General features: G+C 41.6%; 2 protein-coding genes across 4 annotated transcripts in view; one reads left to right on the top strand and one right to left on the bottom strand.

The window, feature by feature from the left end:
• IFT140 (intraflagellar transport 140) overlaps positions 1 to 23,436 on the bottom strand; it is an 84,022-nt gene that overhangs the window by 9,021 nt on the left and 51,565 nt on the right. The window lies entirely within an intron of this gene.
• TMEM204 (transmembrane protein 204) overlaps positions 6,835 to 23,436 on the top strand; it is a 28,210-nt gene continuing 11,608 nt past the window's right edge. Inside the window, exons 1-2 of the mRNA XM_021529631.3 lie at positions 6,835 to 7,865; positions 20,778 to 20,933. Of these exons, the coding sequence (XP_021385306.1) occupies positions 7,586 to 7,865; positions 20,778 to 20,933 (436 nt within the window). The 5' untranslated portion in view covers positions 6,835 to 7,585. The remainder of the gene's footprint in view (positions 7,866 to 20,777; positions 20,934 to 23,436) is intronic.

The following is a 23,436-nucleotide window of genomic DNA, read 5'->3' as shown; positions in this document are numbered from 1 at the left end:
CAGGCTCACACAAAGGTCAGTTCTTGAGCTAAATTACCCTAACCTTAAGGAAATATTGTGGACTTTGATTTACAACAATGTCTAAACAACAACAGTTACACCTCTACTCTGGAGACAGGCTGAGAGAGCTGGGAATGTTCACCCTGGAGAAAAGAAGGTTCTTAAGAGCACCTTCCAGTGCCTAAAGGAGCTCCAGGAGAGGTGGAGAGGGAGTTAGGATGAGGGCCTAGAGGGACAGGACAAGGGGGAATGGCTTTAAATTATAAAAGGGGAGATGCAGATTGGAAGAAATTCTTCCCTGTGAGGTTGATGAGGCCCTGCCACAGGTTGCCCACAGCAACTGTGGCCCCATCCCTGGAAGTGTTCAAGGCCAGGTTGGACGGGACTTGTAGCAACCTGGGAATAGTGGGCATCCCTGCCCAAAGTAGGGGTGGTAGAACTAGATGGTCTTTAAGGTCCCTTCCAAACCAGTCTATGATTCTATGTTTGCATGTATATAAACATGTATCATGTGCCCATCTGCTGTAGCTGCAACCCATAGACAGTCACAACTCCCACAATGATGTTCAGAAATCACAATTAAAATTATAAAAAAAAAGTCTTAACCTCACACTGGAAATATCCTGTTGCAGTCTGAAGTAGTTTAAATATAAACAACTACTGGGAGCACAATTATTGTACTCAGTAATAGGGAATGATGTGTAGAAAAATTACCAAACAACGACATTCTAATTTAAAACTTGCATAAAATGGGCAAAAAGAAAAAGCTTTGTGATGCTCAGAACAAGAACTCAGGGCTATGAGCTTGGAGTTAACACTGCAAAGTCCCCTGACCAGGCAAAGCAGGATGGGCTGAGGACCATGCTCCCGGCTGGAATGGCTGGCGGAACTGCTCAGCAGAAGGAGCACAACAGAACTGACCATCACAGAGTGGGACAAGCAATTATTTTCAGAGATTTTATTCACATGTGAGACTCTTCAAAATTTCATGCAGTATGTTTGACCAATAAAAACCATGAGCATTCAAAATAAGATTTTTTTTCAATGTCACCCTCAGCAGAGGTACAGTCTGTGTAGTTCTCAGGTACCAACACAGCACAAAGTAAAGATCTAAATTTTAAAAGCAGGGAAAAAAGAATTAAATAATAGAATAGAATGACCTGCCACTAAATTCCATTCCAGTTTTCCTAGGATTAAAATGTTTTTCTGTTTCCAGTGGCTGTGGGAAAGCCCTGCACACACAAGGGTGACTAACTGGGATGCAGCGGAACAGGTGAACCACAATGTGCTCTTCAACACATACACTCTTCAACACAAAAGGCACAGGAAAAATTCTTTTCATAATTTACTTAAGAATTAGAGTATCTTTTACTTGCAGTGCAACTCATATAAAGGCTGCAGGTATTAATCAACATAAGTAGTACAGACTTCATTGAGACACATGGTATAGAGAAAATAAAAAAAGGAACAGAAGGGATAAATCAGGGACAAATTTCAGAAAGATCAGAAGTGTTTCTGGTTTAGAAAAGCAAAAATGCATATCTGAGTGCTGCCTTTTTTACAACTGAGTGGTATTCAAACACAGCCTCCTTATGCTCTTCTCCCACATGTCCAAGCTCCCCAGCTGAGTAGCCAAAAGGAACATTGAACTGAAGTGTGGTAATTTCAGACCTGGAAGGGCCTGACAGAAACCATCACCACTTAATACAAAAATGCTGCCTTGTGTCAGCAGATGTAACCTTCCTAATTTAGCAAAAGTTGGAACAGTTTTCTCTTTTATTCCAGACACTATCTGTATCTGAAATTGGGAAAAGTGGGGAAAACACCTTTAAAGAACATTGACATGATCAACATGATGTTAGTTATGTCCACCTGGCTTTGTCAAACACAGCCAGTTGAGTTCTGTCCTGAGTTTTGAGCTGTTGAAGGCTGTGCCTGGGCACAGCTGTGCTTCACAGCACTTGAGAAATACATTTTCCAAGCTCAACAGTGTGCCAGAAGAAGCTGCCAACAACCAGTTGGCTTGGGGTGAAGGAACGCACGTCTGTGCTGGGCTTTGTCAAGCTCACTAACAGTGAGTTTCTGAAAGGAAATCAAAGTCTTCCTTTTTCAGAGCTCTGACAGCTCTCAACTCCCTCCATGCAGGAAGATGAGAGTTCATGGGCTCAAACAGGGAAACGGATGAGATTCTTATTTAGACTACAGGGAGTGGAAATTTTTGAGAGGAAACAGACTACACAGTGTATTTTAAAGTACAAAGTTAAAAGATAACGGCATGCAGAGAGTCATAGCAGGATTTGCTCATCATCTCTCAGCTGTTTTATGCTTTCCTGGATGGCAATAACTCCTGCCAATGTCAAAATTCAGCAGGAGCTGCTGCCCCTAGGACTCCTCTTTGGGAGCTCTGTCCCCACACACCTGCTTGTGGGCCACGCAGGCACCCAGGAACCTCTACCCCGAGGAGCTGGAGTTCTGCCATCCCACCCCTTTGTCCTACACTCCAAACCATTTGCAAAATGAACCTGAGAGTCTTGAGCCATGGGTATGCTGCAGGCAACAACAAATGCAGAAGGGGAAACATCTGCAGCTGATATGCTCTGCAGTTGGTTTTATTCTGGCAAACACTGCCTTCTCCCACTGTGGCTGGGCAGGGGGTGAGCACACCAGGCTCAAACTGCACCAAAGACACTGAATTTGGGAGTGTTCACAGCACAACTTGCATGGACTCACCCAGCACAGAGACCACAGCAAGAGATAAGAGGGATAGCAAAGAAAGGTGTCCCTGCTCAAGGCAGAGAGTTGGTGCTAGATGGTCCTTTAGGTCCTTTCCAACCCAAACCATTCCATGATTCTAAGATTCAGAGAGACATGGTAAGAGCAGCTTACCAGCACCAGAACCCATGCCATGTGAGACCACTGACTCCCTCTAACCATCCCTTCTCCTGCTTCCACCCTGCAGAAACACCTGAAGGAATGTTTTGCCTCAGGAACCCAGCCCTTGCTCTGCCCAGAGCAGCTCCCATACCCCACTCAGTTTGGTTAGCAGCTGTAAAGGGCAGAGCAACAGCCATGGTCCCCATGGGACTGCAGCAGACACTGGTTCTTTCCAGTAGACACATCCTTCACAAGAGGATCTGATAAGGTACATGGAGAGGAAAGGATAGGGAAGGGGATCCTGGCAGCACCCATAATCCACTTCCATTTCTCTCTGCGTTTCACGAAGACCAACCTCAGCCATGACATGACAGCACAACCGCCCTGGCAGGCACACACCTCCAGCACCAAGCAAGTTTTGCTGCCCCTCAGAAATGTGGGCAGATGGATGTGGGTCTGGTGAAGGAACAAAAAACAGGACGTGCAGACAGGTTCACTTAAATCCCAGGGAAAACCACAGTTTATCTCCCAACAGCTGCCAGTGTAGTAAGAAAGCTGAATCTCTCCATGCATCCCTAAAAGGCAGCAACTCTACTTTCCAGGCCTGGCCCTGCTGTCTATATAAAAATGCCAAGTAATATTTTTCCCTGCCCCCAACTGTGACTCCAAGAATTTCCTGTTCTTCCCCTCATCTTCCTTTCATCCCCCCTGGAAAGCCGCTCGCATCTGTACTTCATCAGCCGAAGCTGGAAACTTAATGAAGCCCAGGCACAGCAGCAGTGGGAGCAGAACCATGGAAAGGCATCCCAAGCAGCCTGGGAGCCCCAAGCCCCCCACGAGGCACAGGGATACCCTGCTGCTCCCTGTGCTCCCAGGCTCCAGCCACATCCACAGTGCCGGGGATTTGGGAAGTAAATGTTGTTGCCTCTTAAGAGTGGACACAAATCTTACCACATATTTTATTAAAGTTTCCTTGCTTTGTATCTGACCTTTCACATCTGTTTTTCTGATGTATTTACAGCATCCACAGTCCTCACAAACCCTTCTGTTCCCATATATTTTTCATTGCCTATTTAGCACTAAAGTTTAAAGAAAAAATGCAACATTATTTAGAAGTGCTGGAGATTTATATGTCTGAAGCATTTCACTGAAAAACCTTTTCTCTCTCTATTTAATGGGATATATTTGGAAAATGAACATTGATCAGGATAAAAAAACCTCTTCAGTTTGGGCCCCACTTTGTTGAACTGGACCCTGTAATATACACATTATATATAACAAATTAATATTGCATCCTATAATGTTATATTATAGATAATCACAGAACCACAGAATAGTCTGGGTAGGAAGAGACATTAAAAACCATCTTATTCCAAACCCCTGCCATGAGCAGAGACATCTTCCACTAGATTGGAAAACACTAAGTACTTGAGAAAATGAGGTTTTAACTGATATAGCTAAATTAGGTTTGATGTTTTTAAAATAAAATGCATTTATGGGATCCTGGTTATATCTTTCCATGGGGCTGAAAGACAGCAAGGAGCTAAGTAATAGATGAAAAGTTCTAACAGTTCAATGAGACTCTTGATAGTGTTAATGATATTCTATGAGCTACTCTATGAAAAGTCAGGCATTTTTCATGTATGATCCAAACACTGAAAGCTGATGAAGCTACTCCTAAAAACTCTTCCCTGGAAGAAACATACCATTTGATAAAGCAGCTTCAGAGAATATATCTATAATATCCCATTGAATACATAGCTTTGTTCCAAACTTACCTTCATAAAACCAACACCAAGAGATTGCTCCATGTGGGTTGTATGACACAAACCCCTGTGCCCCACAGAATGCCATGAGTACTGCAAAATGCACATCCTGCTGCTTGTCAACAAAGAAGCATTCACTAAGGCAGTTTTATATCAAGGATCAGGATTCTCATACTTTTTGAATTGAGTATTAGGGAAAATTTCTTCATGGAAAGGGTGGTCAGGCACTGGCACAGCTTCCCAGGGCAGTGGTGAAGTTACCATCCCTGTAAAGATTTAAAAGCTGGGTGGATGTAGCACTTGAGGACATGGGTCTGTGGCTAGGGCAGTAGTTGGATATGATCTTTTCCAACCTTTATGATTTTATGACTAGACTGATTTGTTCAGCCTTTGTAAAATGTAATTGCTATTGTTTTTAATGTTACATGAGAAGGAAGCTTGGACCCTCCTGAAAATACATACCCAGACTTCATCAAATCACAAAAATCAAATGGGGGGCTCAGAAGCAGGCGTATGACATTTCCCTTTAGGGAAATGTCACCTGGTGTTATCTGCATGTAAACATCATCTGCCTTGCTGCTGAATGCCTGGCTTATAATAAACACAGAATCATAATTACAAGTAATCCAAGGGGGGTTTAAAATACGCAAAGACAGTCATTGCTGGTAGGAAATTTATTTGAAGAATGGCAGACACTGGTGTGCTTATACTGGGAGTTCTAAAACCAGTAATGTACAGAAACATGACTAATCACAGGGAAAAAGAGAAACCACAGATGCTACAGTGCTCTCAAGGGATGAAGATGCTCAAAGTACTTAAAACTCAATTTGTTTAAAGATTAAAAATTACCAGAGCACATGGAGGAGGGCTGAGTTCATAGCCAGGTTAGGACATTCAACTTCAGTAGCTGAAAACTAATTATAGGAACATAATCAGCTTTAGTGGAATTCCTGCCGCTTCTCTCACCAACAAGTCTTGAAAAGAGAATGTTGCCTTGTAAAAAATTTCAGACCAGTTTCTTTCAGTATATTGGGTCAGGGCAGATTGGTTGGTTAGGGGCAAAGCTTCTTTTCCGGTAAGATGGAGCCGCTATAAAATTAAACCTGTTTGCAATCTAATGTATGATTACCGGGATGTGAACTCCTGTGCCAGCCCCTCATGTGTGGCAGTGCCTGGCGAGGCAGGTCTGTGCCAGTTCTTCTCACTGCTGACAGGATGTTGTGCCTTCAGTGTGTACAAGGCAATGATACTCTCGTGCGGTATTTGTGAAGCCTGAAGAACTGTGCCGAGCTCAGCTCAGGAGGGGCATAACCCAGGCAGTGCCACCCGGCTGCAGGGTAGTGCCCACCAGAATCCCTGTCCTCCTCCCGGTGCTGCCGAGGCAGCTGAAAGGAACAGCAAAGAGCGTTTGGAGCGCCAGTCTGGACAAGAGCGCTCTGGAAACATCCAGGTTCAGGGACAGTTTGGAATACCCTCAACAACTCTCTTTAACGGGTTTACCAGAGAAACACCTGTCCTGTGAAGAGAAGGCACTTGCCCTCTGGCAGTCCGTTCCGTACCGGGCTCTACCAGGGATATCCCTCCAAGCAGCAGTCTTCACTCCCTGGGCACCGAGCGGAGCGGGCAGCCTCCCTGCAGGCTCTGCGGAGCCGACACCGCGCCCAGCACAACGCGGCTCGGGCTCGCCATACGGCGACTCTCAACATCACTTTGCAGACATCCCCAAACTGGGTTGTTACACGGTTGAGAATCTCGAGATTTTATACTTCCTATTTATCTGCCACGGTCTCTCCTATGGTGCAGAGAGGACGCGGACATCAGGGCACCCCCGCAGCGTTTTCGTCGCGCTGTCCCGCAGCGAACCCCAATATAGTTTTTCTTCTAATAAACGGTATTTCAAAATCCCTCTCCTCGATCCGCTTCCACAGAGCTGATGCCCCGAGGGCTGAAGCTGGGATTTCCTTCTCTCCTTTTCCCGAGGAGCTCTGCTGCGCTCCCCGGGCTCCCCGGGACGCGGCGGGTCCCGACAGCCCGGCTGCGCGCAGCGGCGAGGGGAGGAGGCGTGAGGCAGGGAGGGGGCTCTCCGAGGGGAGGAGGGACAACTTTAGAAGTCCCCAGAGTCTTTTCCTTTCAGGAAACGCATCCTGTTAATGTTTGACTGCCGTGGCAGTGGTCCTTTTTTTTTTTTTTTTTTTTTTTCAGTCGACTACGCCCTGAGGCTCACCAAAACAAGCCACAAAAACAGGCATTTCCTCTTGGTGGGGGGGCCTTTTCCTCACCGCAGTGTGTGTTCTCGTCCCGGCACTCACAGCTCGGCTCTTCGGAGAGGGACAGGGCAGAGCAACCTCCTCGAGATACTCCAGACTTGCAGATCACCTTTGGAATGACCGCACACTCCTCTGGCTGGGCTTGGCTTTGAGAGGATGACATCTGTCACCATTTGCAGGATATTCTGAAGTTTGCAACCAAACCTAGGCTTTTGGAGCTGCACTGGTTGGCTTGGAGGACCCAGCACTCGCCAGGCTACAGGGACCATACCATTCCACCTCTGCCCCACCTCAGCTCAGGCTCTCCTGCCCCAAGACTGGATTCTCTCTGGATTCATCCCATCCAACACGGAATGGACCTCCCTGACATCCACTTCACCATGAGACTGGCATTACTTATCAAAGTGCAAGAAGGCGGATAAGTCAACGCTTGGAAGGACATAACAAAGCTTCTTTGTGTTCTTATTTTATGGAATTCTCCTATCTACCTCACAAAATTCGCATCTCCTTGGTCAGCAATCCCTCAGGAACTGACTTCAAGAATGAACGGTGATGTCCTCTAGAGCCCCGTAACGCACAGCGCAGCTGCCTGTTCCCAGCCCGATTTCAATGTGCTGCAGCTGACTGGGACCTCGTGTCATCTGCAATTAGAGACTGGCAGCAAGCTGACAGTCAGATATGACTGTCCAGAAACTGGTAGCCACAGCTGTATTGGTAGCTCTGGTCTCACTCATTCTTAACAACGCGGCTGCCTTTACCCCCAACTGGGTGTACCAAACGCTGGAGGACGGGCGCAAGCGCAGTGTGGGGCTCTGGAGGATGTGCTGGCTGGCAGAGCGGAGCAGAGGAGGTGCAAGCAGCAGTGCCAGGCACGGGCAAGGGGTGGAGCAGGAGTGTGAAGCCCTGGGCTGGGGTTCAGAGTCGACTGGGTTCCAGGAGTCACGCAGCACTGTCAAATGTAAGTGCAGCCTCTTATCTTCTCTGCAGACACAATTGGTAGGGTGCATCTGGTCCCCAGGAGTTCAGTAGTCTAACCCTAAAATCATGTTACCTGTCTTAGTCTAATCATCTCCTCATATTCATTCCCAAATAAATTAATTTCAGAAAATAAGAAGTATGATGTCCACCAGTGAACTAAACTCCTTGTTCCCCCTCAAAACTAGAGATCTGCATGGTGCTGCCTGGCTTATATAGCTCAGGAATTGATCTGCTTTGAAAAAATTATCTAAGAAGTATAAGCCCAAAGTTTAGACATCTTGGGCTCACTTCTCCCTCCTGGGCTCCTGTCATAAGAGACCCCTTCCTCCTCAATACAACAGCAACCACAGTTATTCTGAATACCCTAAAACTAAAAAAAAAAAAAAAAACCCACAAAAAACCCACCAAAACAAAAAACAAACAAACAGAAAAAAAAAAAAAACCACAAAACCAAACCAAAACAAAACCAAAACAAAAAAGCCCAAACTCAAAAAGGTATTGCAATGAATGACATGTTGACTTATTTCTCCCTTCTGTTTGTTTTTGTTGGAAATGTCAGGAGCAAAAACATCAGAAATAGTTGTGGCAAAAACATGTAAAATTGAGAAATGCCTTAAAATGTGTAACTATGCTTCTTGGTGAAAAAAAAACAATTAATATACAACTTGATGACTACAAAAATCATTACCCATAGTGTATTTTTGCACTTTCACGGATTGTGGGATCTGAAGAATGCAAATAGCTTACACCGAAATAGGGAAAATTACTGGATAACATGAGAATTACAGAACTGATTAATAAATAATAAACCTTATGTATCACATTTATAACATTAACAGTGCAACCCTGCTCTTACAGAGCAGAACTGTGCTGGATCAGGATCACAGAAAGGCTTGGGTAGGAAGGGCCCTTAAAGACTGTCCAAAATACCTGCAGACACTGTGGCTGGGAAAACACTACCCTAGTGCCAAGAGGTTTCTCCCCTAAACCCCCTCCACTCTCAGCAGCTGGGCTGTGAGCAGCCATTCAAAGGGGAGTCAGTGCTTCCGCTGCACCCTTCAAGGCATGGAATTTAACAGAACATATGGCTATAAAGTCCTTGACAGACTACAGGATTCTTCCAAGATTTCAGGGATGCTCAAAAACAGCTCTGACACCTCTGAGGGATTCTATGTTACAGCATCTGTAAAATACATTATTTCAAACCAGATTTTGAAATGTGGAGAAAGAGAAATCGGTCCTTGGAGTTTCTTAGATCCCTTTGGAGAGAAACCAAATAAATATTAATTTCTTTTAAAAATGCTTTAATGTGGACTCATTCCAGATTATATTTTCCAGTAAAATTATACAGAAACCTTTTTTTAACATTTGCTTATACTGAGCCTGCATAAATCAAAATCAGAACATTTCTCAAATGTTTTAAAGTCCTTACCCTTTCAATACTTTTTTAAACTGAAAGAACTTTTTATAACAATAAATGGTTATGAAAAGGATTAGACTGTGGGAGAAGTTCCTTGATGTGTTTTTGCAGCTTCATCTCTGGAATCACTTCCCCAGTTAATACTGATAAGCTATATTCTAACCTGAAGAACATGTGTACCATTCACAAATTGTAAAAGTACATGTTATGTACTCAACACTGGAATGAGCTCCTGCACAGTGAATTTGGCTCCTGCCACATTTTTAAAACACAAGCTTGTATTTCTTGCTGTGTGCAGGCCAGGCAGTGTGTGGTACCTAACAATGACAGGTATTAGTTTCATGGCAGAACCATCTGGGCAGCAGTTTCTGATATAAAATAGAAGGATAATGTGACAGAAAATTTGAACATTTCCAAGTAATTATAGCGTGGTCAAGTGCTCAGAAGAATTATCTCACAACCATTGTTAAAATTCTAATTTAAAGAGGCTTTTCAAGCCCAGGGACTTGATCTGTACAGGAGTAAAGCATCCATTCGCTATTTAATCTGGAAGCAAATAGTAATCAAATGCCAATTCTGTACCTTGATACAGCATTTAAAGGAAAATTCCTCCTCTACAGATGTCATGACAAACTCAGTAGGAAACACGACTGTGGCATTTATTTTTGAGACAATTTTGTTTCCATGGATGTACACATGGTTAGTATGAGCCTGATCTTGCATCCATGGATTTGTCATCCTAAAGAATTTCTCTAATAAGAAACCACACATTAATTGAGGAATACCTGTAGCAATCCTCATCTGTCAGCTGCAGATAAATCACAGACATGCAGGGGTGTGTGAGTATGCATATACATACATATATCTCAAAATAACTACATGAAGTTACCACAAAGTATTTTGGATGCCATTTGTAGAAAAATACAGAAAAGTTGTTCTGGTAATAGCAATGTGAAAGAGGCCACAATCTTGCTCATGTACACATAGAGACATACATATTTGAGAAGCAATCTATTTATCTCAACAGAGTTCAACAGAAAAACTGTAAACTCTCTGGGAATTTGTGTGTCCATATCCTAAAGACTCCTGTACATGCAGTATGTATCTAACAGCCAGCTACAAGCACTACTATAAGCTGGCTTCCTCCCTGGCAGAGAGAAGTAGATTCTTAGAACCTGCTATTCACTGACCTTCTCTGCCTGCTCTTCTCTCCCATTGAAATCACAGAATCATTGAATGGTTTGGGTTGGAAAGAATCTTCAAGTCCATTGCATACCAACCCCTGCCACGGGCAGGGACACCTTCCACTATCCCAGTTTGCTCCAAGCTCCATCCAGCCTGGCCTTGGACACTTCCAGGGATGGGATAGCCACAGCTTATCTGTGTAACCTGTGCCAGGGCTTCACCAACCTCATAGGGAAGGATTTCTTCCTAGAAATGTAAAAAAAAAAACCAAAACCCAAAGAAAGCTGGGGCAGGAGTAAATAATATTAAAAATACAGGGAAACGAAGCATTGCAATGTGAACTACTTCTGCAAGGCACAGCATCAGAAGCATGGGCAATTGATTCCATGGGAAAGCACTTCCAAGTCTGTCCTTCAAACCTCACTGTTCCTGGAAGTGGAGATCCCAGGCCCTTTCACTTGTCTTTATCTACCTTTCTCTTTCTACCTCTTGCTGTGCAGCCCTGCACCTCTCTTTCAACCCCCAGTGATGCTGAAAAGCTTCTGTGATGGTTCAGATGACTAACAGCAAAAGAATCCCCAGGTTAGGGTGGAAGTTTTGGACGTGGGGTGGGGTAAGGTTTTTGACAGATATTTTTCCACTAGACTAAGCAGTGGTATTGAGTCCAACAGGTGCTGCTACTAACACTAAGTGACAAACGTGTTAGGAGGGGTGAGATTGCTCCTTTTTTAGTGATCATAAACTCTCAGATCTGGAACCTTCACCTATGTTGAGAATCAGCCCAGCTGTGAGGACATACATATAAGCTTTTATATCTTGGACAAACCACTGAATGATACAAACTTGAATGCTTCACTGAGAACTCAGGTTTTATAGCCCCTCTTCAAACACTTTAAGGAAACATGGCCAGGTAGCCTAATTCTCCTGTCATCTGAATGTAGGTAAAGACATTTGACAAAGATTATGGAGCTGAAGTTTTAGAGCTGTTGAAAAAATTTGGAAGATTATGCTCTTGCCTGCATCTCTTTATGCTTATAAGGTAGTAGTGTCACGGCCTCAGTAAGAGCTGGGGTAAGGCAGCATGTCATGAGCACAAAGCACTGAGCTTTGTGCCCATCACGTGTGAGCAAAGGCAGCACACCCAGCGATGTGGCCCCACAAAGGGACATGGGAGCTATCCTTGAGTGGCAAGAACACGCAGTGACACCACCAGTGATGCCTCTCAGAGCCAGCCCTTCTCAAAGCCACCTAGGTCCTGACCCTGTACCATGCCAGGAATACTGCATGAACACACTACATTACTTGGAATCAACTTTGATATTTTTAACCACACTGTAGGGTACAAATATACCCTTAAGTCCAGCTGTGCTCTGAGGCTATCTCTGGATGGGCACAGGGAGATGATGCATTCATCAGCCAAGGTCCCAGTTTGTCCCTCTTTGTCTAAAGAACATTAGGAACGATGTGGAAATTCAAGAATAGGCAAGGGTTTAAAAGATACAAAACCTCACTGGGTTCTTCAGGGCTGCAGGACACATAAGGAAAATTGCAACAGGAGGATGTGTTTCAACTTCTGATGTTCAGAGCTGGATTTCCTGTGGGAATTGCAGTTCTACCAAGGAGTATAATTCACGCCAGGGAGAGGCACAGCATCAGGAGCAGCTACATGACTGCCACACTGATGTTAGGTAAACACCTGTCCAGCCTGGATGGATGATTATTGCACACACATGGACACAGGGACATTTGCTGGCCGAGGCAGGAGGCTGCTCAGGGTGGGAATGAGGAGCTGAGGTTTGATACAGAAGCAGCCATTCACCTTAATGCCCATGTTCACTGCATTTCCATGAAGATCCAGTGTCTCCAAAATTTCCAGTTTTTCTGAAATTTGGCTGGCTGGAAGCCAGGCTGAGTCAAGCAGCTGAGTGTGCTGTAAACATGTTACTTGTCCACATATATATATATTTCCATACATAGAAACCCAGAAAAGAGACCAAGCACATCTGGAGAACACAGGAACTATCATCAGATTAAACAAGCCCCAAACCTTATTATACACATTATATACATAGCATGATAGACTGCTCAGGCTGTTCCACAGAGGTGAGGCAACATGGGCAGCTGGCAGCTCAGGGTTTGTGATTTCCCATCATAATATCTGAAATATGAGCAACATTTAAATAAGTGACACTACTAATTTAATGATGGAGGCCAGTAGAGATGAATTCTGAGAGATGGATTTTCAATTTAGAGTGAATGATCATTTTCATGTCAGGGTGCAGTTTTGTGTACTCATTTTGGAAAAGTGCAAAATTCCTTAGGATTTGGGACAGGAAAATGAAGCTAATACACGTTTCAATGCAGTATATACACATGTGTTGCACAGAAATATTGTCAGAGTAATCACAGTTTGGTTACTCTTGCCATCAAGACTTTGAAATCAATTAAAGCATCATGAGTGAAAATGGCTCTGGGGCTTTTGAAAATTTCAGATTAATGCATTTATCAGAATACCCTCCTGAGGTTTATAAAGAAGCAAATCATGATATCTAGACAACTCATATCTCATCAGAAATAGCTGTGTCTGTTAAAACTGATTGCTGTATTGACGGCTCTCAATGCTGGGCTTGTAAGGGCCCATCACTTAACCATAAGCACTTGCTTGTGTTGGAAATAGTTAATGGAGCCATGTCTTCACTCCAAAAGTAGTAAGTGAAGCTGTTATAAAAAAACACCCACCAACCACACTCTTCCCAACAAGATCTGTCTGCCTTTCAAAATAAATATTCAAATCTGAAGTTTCACACTTAGATGAGCTGAATGGTTAAGTTCCAAAATACCTAAAGGTTTGGAAGATTACTCCTCTTTGCCACATCAGAACATTACTATAATTGTGCAAAACCAGACTGGGTTTTCCCTGCTCTCTTCCTTAAATTACTATTTTTAAGAAAAGGAAAAAAAAAAAAAAAAGCATAAATTGCATATTTCAGAAAGCCTCCCAGGAGGTGAAAAAAGCAAAATAACAAAATAATTCTTGAGATATCCATGCATTCATAGTTTTTAAGATATTAATCCAGCAACAGAACATACTGAGGACTCTTGTTGCTGAAAGCTCTATGGCCACTTGCAAAGACTTTTTAAGATGAGCAGGCGAGACTTCCTTTTTCAGGACAAAGTCAGTAAGACCTGCAAACAACATAATCATGTGGAATGGGTACAAGGCAAAAAAGAAATTCAGATCTGTTTCACTTAAAAAAAAATGTCTCTTCAGACCATCAAAATACATTTGCATTACATAAACATCTCTTTAAGCCTTCCCATGGTCTCAGTGACACAGTCATGCAAAGGTGCACTGAGATACTGCCAACATTTGGCTTAGTTTGTTTCACGAGTACTTTTTAAGTTTTTCCATATATTTCCTAATTCATACTCAAAGAGACTAGCAATATAAATACCACAAGTTTAAATCAACAGAAGAAATTGAATGTGAGACTTTATAAATACAGCACATAGCATAGCATGATGCTGATAATTTGGGAGGCATAGCATGATGCTGATAATTACAGTGGTTCTATTTATTGTCCCTATTATCTCAGAATGGTTTTAACAGTAAGTGCTGACCTCCTATGCCCATGTTGTAAAATGAAACACAGTTGTACTTTGTACTTTCATAGTGCTCTTGGTATCTGAGGCACAGCTTCAGCTGATTTCCATGGCAACTGCAGAGATTGCTCAGCACATCTCAGCTTTGATGACATCCAAAACAAAAGAAACATGTGATTCATTGCCAAAAGTTTGACCAAAGTGAGTTTTTCTTAAATTTTAAATGTTTCTTCTAAAATTATTTATTAATACTGAATCCAGCTCTCCAGGTTGGAACTCAGGTTTATGAACAGCAGGACTATAAGTAAGAGTCAGCAAGACAGAAGCCTTGCTCTTTCTGACTCTTGCCTTTTATCCATTTAGGTTCAAGCATACTATTCTAATTTTCCTCATTTTGGTACTTGGTTTGCATTTCTGAAGTCCCTATAATGTGGATTTTAAAAATTACTCCAAAAGGCCAAAAATTATAATGCATTCTTTATCTCAGGATAACAGCTCAGCAAAACATCAAGTTCTAAGAGGAAAATGGCATGCTCAATTAGAGTCTTTGATTATATTAGAGAAAACCTAATTACTTATCTAGTTAGATTTTTTTATCAGAAGATTATGATCTCAGCCTGCAGACATGCCCAAGAAGATGAAGTCTAGCACAGTTACAAGAAATTGAAAATGGGTTCTAACAAAAGTAGGTGAGGCAACTTAAGTGTAAGGAGCATTACCAGTTTCATCTATAATAAATTAGAAATCTCTTTTCAGAAACACAACCATTTCTTTTCCTTTCCAGAATAAAGTCATGTATGAACATGAAGCACTTAAAAGAACAAACAGGTACATATCAGTATGCGTCCCAATAATTCACCAAGTGATTCATAAATAAATCCAAGAACCATAGGAAATGGCATCAACAGAATATATTTTTTAAATTCCTTTCATTACAAAACCAAGAAGCAATATCCCTCAGGAGATTTAAAGAATGGATGTAATTATATATGCAATCAGCTTCAGAACAAGCTACGGTGGCACCATCCTTCAGCTGAGCGTAACCCATCCTGAATTATTAAGAGTTTAAGAGCAAATTAGAATTTAAGTACCATTTTTGAGATGTAACAGATTTAGTGTCCCACAGTGGACAGAGATAACAGCACACTCTCAGTCACCTCCAACAGCTCAGATGCCATCAGGAGAATGTGAAGCCATACAGAGATGCTGGGAATGAGCACTGACCCCATGCACTGAATAAATGTGTGGTCACTACATTCTTCCCAGGTCTGGATATTTAATAACTTCCTCGCAGAATCTGGATTAAAGTTTGCACTAAATTTTTGTTTATCAATAGGGTCTTTCCCAGGGGAAGTTTGAGATTACTATGAAAATATCTTGAGCCATTTTGCTTAACCATTGAAATGCTTGAACTCCCACTTCACTTTTTTTTTTTTTTTTTTTCCTTCTATGCAGACAGAAAAGGAAAAGAAATGTTTGTATTTTAAGCAATTAACATAATGTGATCTTCCAGTGAGATCACCCTTCTTCATCATCCCCAAACCATGCAAATTACTCTCCAGGATGACTAACCTACTTCTGCAAACAGTCCTGGTCTATCCTGGAACATACCACCAACAGTTCTGGGGCTATCATGGATCAAAACAACAAAATTGCTGCTTGCAAATAAGAAAATCGAATTAACATCTCTAATCTGCAGGGATAGGGATGGTTTAGGAAGTGAGCAAAACAACAAGGAATCTGACTTGGTCTCATCCTTAGAGTTTGGGGTTTGACTCTTGATTGATCCCTGTTTTAAACAAGGCAGAATTCATTAAGCCAGTACCCCTGGCTGTACAAGAGTCCCAGTTGGATGTCCTGTCCAGGAATTAACTGATTCTCTGAGAAAATGGGACCCACGGAGAGCTTCCAGAAGGAAAAATGCAAGACTAGCACTGTATGCTGATGAACAACAGATACTTAGAGCAAAGTTTCTGGAGCCATTCAGCTGCAACCCTTTCCAGCTCTCAACAGCCAAGTTGCATCTTAAGGGAGGTGAAAAGGTACAGATGGAGGGCTTGGCCTCCCTCTTTCACCTGTCAGATGCACACAAAGAAATTAACACTACAGGGAACATCCACCTCTGGCCACAGGGAACTCCATCAGTTAAATTTCAAGAGACAAGTGACATTAACAATAAGTTTGACAAAACAAAAAAAAGTAGAATATCCAAAATACCTGTGTCATGACAGTCTTAGGCAATAGATTCTAGAAGTGAGAGGTTAACACAAATGCCACCAGTAATTGTGCAGACACTAAACCCACTATGACCATCTGGTTTTACAAACTGTCACTAACAAACAAAATGCAAAAGTTGATGAAGTCTGCAGTGGCCCCAAAAAGTGATACTGGCTACTATAATTGAAGCGGAAATAATTGAACAGCTGATCCTAAATTTATACTAATTATGAAATCTATAGAAAACTCATCAAAATAGACTAAAGCTGGCTATTGAGACATTTTTGCTGTACATATAATTTAAAATACAGTAAAAGAGCACAAAGTTAAGTACTAAATTTCACAGCTTTTACAAAAACTATATTCCAGCCAGTTTTATAAGAGACTAGAAATATTTATTCCTGCATTGAGCAGTCATTCAAGCAGGAGAACAGCCTTGTGGCCTGGCCTTCCTCAACAAGATTTCCCTCTTCAATGGCATTGGGCTGAGCTCTGAAGAAATACTTTACCATTGCACATTCAATCCCCTTTCTCAATCTACACTGTCCATTGGTTGTCACCACTAAAAAGAGGCCAGAGATGATGATGCAGAGGCTCAGCTTAGGATTGGTACGTACAAAATAAAATTACAATGTGCTGAGTTGACAGCATGCAAAGTCATAATGGTGAATAAGGAAGCACAGTTACCTCACATTTCCAGGCTGAATACAATTAACAAGCTCTACTGCAAGAAGAATGGACTTCATGCATTATTATAAAAGTTATACATTATTGATGGGCTGCCCAAGGTAGGGGTGGAGTCCCTATCCCTGGAGGGATTTAACAAATGTGTGGATGTGGCACCTGGAGATATGGTTGGTGGGGGCCTTGGTAGTGCTGAGGGAACAGTTTGACTTGATGATCTCAGAATCATAGAAATGTTTACCCTGAAAATGAGCCCTAGGTTTGGTTTTTCCCCAAAAAAGAATCATTTCAATTCTACAACAAAACCAAAAGATGACAGATCATACATTAAACCTGTTAGAATAAACCAACATCTCTCATATGATGGGAAGGTACTCAGGTTGTAATACTTTATTCTATAAAAATAATTGTCTTAACATTTAATTAAATCACACTAGCTATGTCCTTCTTATTCTACAAATCATCAGCCTGCTGCAGCTCCATGGACCATGTGTAACCTTCCTTTTGGTTAACAGGAGCAGCTATGCAAAATACCCATTGCATTTCCACATCTCTCTGAACAGTGGTAGTGAATTAGGCCAATAAACATCCCTAAGTGTGGGGCTCTTACAAACAGCAGCAAAGATCATGTTTCCCATTCAATGCACTTCCAATGCTGCAGGAGAGGACAATGATCAAAGAACTATTTTGTAAAGATTAAATTGTTACAAATTTGCTTGAAGTTCAACTGAGTCACAGTCAGAAACTTACTATTTTTAGTATGCATGATATAACATCATGGCAAAGCTTTAAGTCTGTAATGCAGTTAAGCATTAAAAAAAGTCATGAATAGCAGCAAAAGCAAAAATTTGGTGTTAATTTTTGTGTCAGGGGGCAGTATGTATTTCTGGCATAAACTTCAGACTTTTAAAGGTTATTTATATACAGAGGCTTTTTTTTTTTTTTTTTTTTGAGCTCATGCATACTAAATACAGACAAGGCAAAAGAATCCATTATGGCAACAAGTTTTTAATTTGACACTACAGATAGTTCCGTCACCAAATGAAAGTACTAATAATGGCTGTAATGGCTGTAAGCCTGCTCTTTGGGCACTTCTCTTTTGAAAATCATTACTATCTCTTCAGCAAGCAGTGGTGCTCAATGCATTACAGAAGTCCATCTGAGTGGAAAAACAGAACACTCTGAATGTTCAAAGTTTACTGGTGTTTACAAAGCTCACACATCTGACTGTGATTCCGTTATCCATCCAGTGTGCTTCATGATCTGTGAGCATTCAAAATGGCAAGAGATGGAAATGCTGCCAATGCTAAAAGGGCTACTTTAGAAGTTAAACACAAAATCTTTGAACAAATTTTTTGAGTAAATGATCAGAAATTAACTCACTAGGAGAAGCCAAAAATACTTAGTATGTTACCATCTTAACATTTTATTCAATAGAAAAAGTTTAATGGACTATGGTTCTTAACTAACTCCTCAGATACAATATTATATTTTATTAAATTTTAATTAAATAATGAGTTGCTACTTGGAACACGGGAAGCTGAAGACAGCCTATGAGGGAAAAGAAAGGGTAAACACAAAAGTAGGTCAGACTTCATGATTAACACAATTAAATTTCCTCTTGTTTATATCAAGTTTTGTTTTCTGCATTTCCTAGCACTCTCCCTGGAAGATCAGGAACCAATTTCTGGTGGTCAATGCATCCACCAAACTTAGAACACTCCTAAAAAATCTACTCCAGGCTTTCTCTAGAATATGCCAACTTACACATGGTGCTACTTCTATTTCACAACAGCAATGACACATTGGCAAGCGATATGGAACAATGATATTTGTAACTCCCACCTTTTGCTTGAGAAGAAGGAAAAGGATAAAAACAGGACATCCATCAGGTTAACAGGAAAAGCAGGGAAAAAATCTGACTAAAAGTACCCAACTTTGCAGTTGATATAAGCCATTCAGTAGCCAGCTGGGAGACATATTTTAATCAGGTTTCTAGACAAGACTGCAGATGTCCGTGTCTGTAATCATTGCTGCATTTGTTCTTTAATGGAGAATCATAAATTATCTCAGGTTGGAAGGGACCTACAAGGATCATTGTGTTCAGCTCCCTGTTGCTTGCAGGACTACCTTAAGCTAAAAGATATCACTAAGAGCATCCTGCACAAACCACAACTCTGGCAGCCCTGAGGCCATGACCACTGCCCTGGGGAGCTTATTCTAGAGCCTGGCCACCCTCTGGGGGAAGAACATTTTCCTAACAACCAACATAACCTTCCCCTGACACAGCTCCAGCCATTCCCAGGTCCTGGCACCAGACAACAGAGATCAGCACCTCCCCACTGTGAGGAAGGTGCAGAATACAACAGGGTCACCCCTCAGCCTTCTCTTCTCCTGGCTGAACTGGCCAAATGATCTCAGCCACTTTTTGCATGTCTTACCCTCGAGGCCTTTCATCATCCTGGTCACTGTGCCCTGGGCATACTGCCATCATTCAACGTCATTTTTATTTTGTTATCCTCCCTGTCATGGTGTTCAGTACAGACTCTGGCCTGCACACTTTCCTTTTCAGCTCAGGAAGATCCCTGCTCAGCCAGACCCTCCTTTCCTTCTTGCATGATTCCCTATGCTTTAGAAGTGCTGGTTCCTGCCCTATTAAGAGGTCATCACTTTGCCCATAAGTCTCTCTTTACAAAATGCACATCTCAGAGGGCACCTTTTCAAGTTAGCCTTCAGTCCCTGCACCCAAGGTTACCTTCAACATGCTTCAGAAATTTCCTGAATCTGTTTGTGTCTGTTGTATGATAGTCCCAATTGATGTCTGAAAACTTAAAATCACCCTTAAAGCCCAGGGGAGCTGATCTAGAGATATCCCTTAATTCCTTGTACTGTAATTCATCAGCATCATTGTCCTGGCCAGGTGGTCAATAGTAATCCTCCACAACATACTCCCACAACTTCACTGTTAGATATACATGAACTTTATATATATATGTATGTATGTATATATATGATTGATATATAAAACAGACTCTATTTTCAAAAACGTGGCTTTTTACATGTAGATGCAGATTATGCCCTACCATCTCATGCAGAACTGCCAAGCCTTGACATCATCATTACAACCATCTCTCTCATTACACAGATGGAAATATAAAGATCTTTGCAGTGTATCTCAAAGACTAATAAGTGATAAAAAAAGTAAAAAATAAGAATCCTCTATACAAAGCTTCTGTAAACCAGTAAGACTGAACATTAAAATCCACAGGATGTTTTTAGGACAATACAGATGGACTAGGGGAAAAAGAAATTCAGGGTGTTATTGGTTTGTCTTAGCAATTATTATTATTTTAGGGCCTTGGAAAACTATTTGTGGTTCAATTTCACTCTAAGTCACACGAAAAAACAAACATCAATCCTGCCCCAAACAACTCTGACTATGGATTAGGTAGAATCTTCAGTGAAGAGAATTCCAGCATCACCAATGGGCCATTCTGGGAAATTAGCTGCTTGTTCCAAATTAGCTTGTAGCAAATCAGCTGCATCAGTTCCATTGCACTGAAGCAATACTTATGAGATGCTGTGCAACTAAAGGAAAGAATCAATACATATCCTGAAGAAAATCCTTTCTTAATCAGACCACAAGGAAGGCAGTTACAACAAGGGACTGCTGTCTACAAATTGTTTTCTGTGGACTGACAAACTTTATATTCCTGCTCAGTCAGGATTTGCTTTTTCACAATTTTATATTATTGTAACTTTATGCTGCTTCTGTTTTCCTAGTGCAGTTTGACATGATGCGTGCCTGCAACCTCATTGCCACGGTGGCTCTGACTGCTGGCCAGCTCCTCTTCGTTCTGGGGCTGATGGAGCTCCCCATCATCTCCCAGGATACCCAATGGTGGGAGGAGGCCATAGCTGCTGTGTTCCAACTTGCCAGTAAGTCCACTTCTTTCTACTGATGGAAATGTGCTCACTCTCTATTAAACCCAGGTGGAAAAGTGTTTCTTATTTTATAAATCTTTCAAGTGACAAAGAATAGCAAAATGGCTTATATCTAAAAGCAAGTTAATTGTCTCCAACGAGCTCTCCCCATAAGATTCTGCAGTACATAAATAGAAGCTTTTATTTGGGATATATCATAATGAGGCTTCTGCCAACCAAAAATACCCCCAAGCATTTATTATTTCCTATGAAACCAAGAAAGTGAACATAAGAGAAACAAACTGGATACACCGCAATCCCACAATTTAGCAGGGCAAAATATATTCAAGGAACTCAAGAAAGCAGAGCGGAAGCCTTGTTGAAACATTATTATTTTATTTTAGCTAACTGAATTTTACTCAATGACCACCAGCTGGATTTTGACAAACAGATACATTTGCAATCCAGCAAAGAAAGCCAAAGTCAATTCATACCACTGACTGCTATAAATAAAATTCCCACAGCAATTCTCATGGACTGCATGCAGAACTGCTGAGGAAAAGAGGAAATGGGTTTATCACAATTCCATTTTGACAACAGTGGCAACAAAGAGAAAACATTCTGCAATACCTTTCATTATTACATAAAGTAAGTAACTTCAGCATTCATTGCAGTAAGAATCCAATCCTATACGATAGCTATGCAGGAAACTGTCATTAATGGAGTAACAATCAAGTTGATTATAAGATCAGATTAAAAATACTAAAACCATATATATATATATATATATATACACACATAAATATTATTAATGTAAAGATCAGGTTATAATAAAACAACACAATTTTATTTAAAGTTTTAATTTCAACTTTAACAACTCTGAATATTAAGAATGGCATAAAATTACTGAGATCTCAGGTTTTCAAAAATGCAAGATCAGAATATGGCCTAGGTCATTTAAGTACAGTGTCACAGCAATAAAATGGTTAGGTTTTTTTAGGTCTACTAAGGATGAGGAACCTGAAATCCAGATGAGAGGAGGAGACTGCAGAGGTTCTGTAACCCTCAGAGCACCTGATCCATCTTCCAGGTGCAGCAAGTGCCTCAAGCACCAGACAGTGCTTTCAAAAGACTGATATACAGCCTTGCCATAAAAGCCCTCCCTACAGCCCCTTTGTGTCTGTGTAACTGTGGATACCTTCTGGATAGTTCTCCCTGACTATCAGCATGATGCCTGCTGTACTCTCCCATCCTCTCCAAACTTGACCTGTTTTTCCAGAGCGGAAATGCGTTCTGGCCCTGTTTGGATGTGTTGTTTCATTGACAAACAGCACAGGAGACAGCCATGGGCCTTTCTTCTACCATGGCTGCTAATTTTAGATTGGGCCTTTTTTTTTTTTTTTTTTTCCTGCGCTGGAGTCTGTTTAAAATACAGTCAGAGAGAGACTGAAGGGCGCCAGGATATCCCGACACAGGAGGAGGAAATGCCTGCTATTACCTGTTATGCAAGCTGAGCCTTGAAATCCCCAGTGCTGGGAGGGGACACGGGAGAAAAGCCGCAGTTAGAATGATTAACAAAACACTAGTAAGAATGGATGAAGAAGCTTTTGGACCAAGTAGCCCATGTCCATCTGCCTGTCTGTGTTTAAAAGGTGTGAAGGGATGGAGCTGGCAGCCTGTGACAATATGAGGACAGACATTGTGCTGTGTGAATCTGCAGAGATAACACAGCAATTATCCCTGCCCCATTCCCCATCCCCCTTTGCAGTCATGCCACACTCCCCATTACCATCATCAGATGGTTTTCTGCCTTGAAGTCATAATATCATTTTACATCTCATTATCTTATTGTAACTTTATGTTTAAACAAGTTCCTTCCTGATATCCAGAACAAACACCTGAAGTCTTCTAGAATGCATGCTTTTGAAAAAAAGTGGGAAGTCATTATATCTGCATTAACCCAACATAAAATAAAAATTCTTGGAGACCTCCTTAGTTTGCAAAAAAAATGGTACACCAACTGCTGACTCCTTGGGAATTTGGACTCGCCAAACTCCCTGGACTGGGCTCAGGCAACAGCATTTAGACATTATAGATTAAGTGTCTTTGAAATCAGACAATACCCATGTGCAATGAGAAAGCCCAGCAATTCCACTGCTCTGATGAAGGGCTGCTGCCGCATCTGGAGACTGAGAGTTCTATATTGAAGGGGAAGAAAGTAGCCACCACACATCATATGAGCCACAGGTGATTTTCAGTCTGAGTCTCCACTCTGAGATAGTAACCTCTCAGTCATGCTCAAAGAAGAGGGGCAATATGAAGCAAAAACATCAGAACAGTAAATATGACACTTGTATTTGAAAGCATTTGTCCAATGCAAACAATCCAAGAGAAACCACTGCAAGGCTCTCTCCTGCTTCATTTGAAGAGTTAAAGCCAAGGTACTTTAGGTCAGACTGATCATTTATGTGAGAAGGGCAGGTAATGTTTAAGAATAAACAAACTTAGATCTTATTAA

The sequence above is a fragment of the Lonchura striata genome, chromosome 16 (assembly GCF_046129695.1).
Source record: "Lonchura striata isolate bLonStr1 chromosome 16, bLonStr1.mat, whole genome shotgun sequence".
Lineage (NCBI taxonomy): Eukaryota > Metazoa > Chordata > Aves > Passeriformes > Estrildidae > Lonchura > Lonchura striata.
Note: the sequence above shows the minus strand (reverse complement) of the source record. Positions and strands in the feature narration are given on the sequence as shown.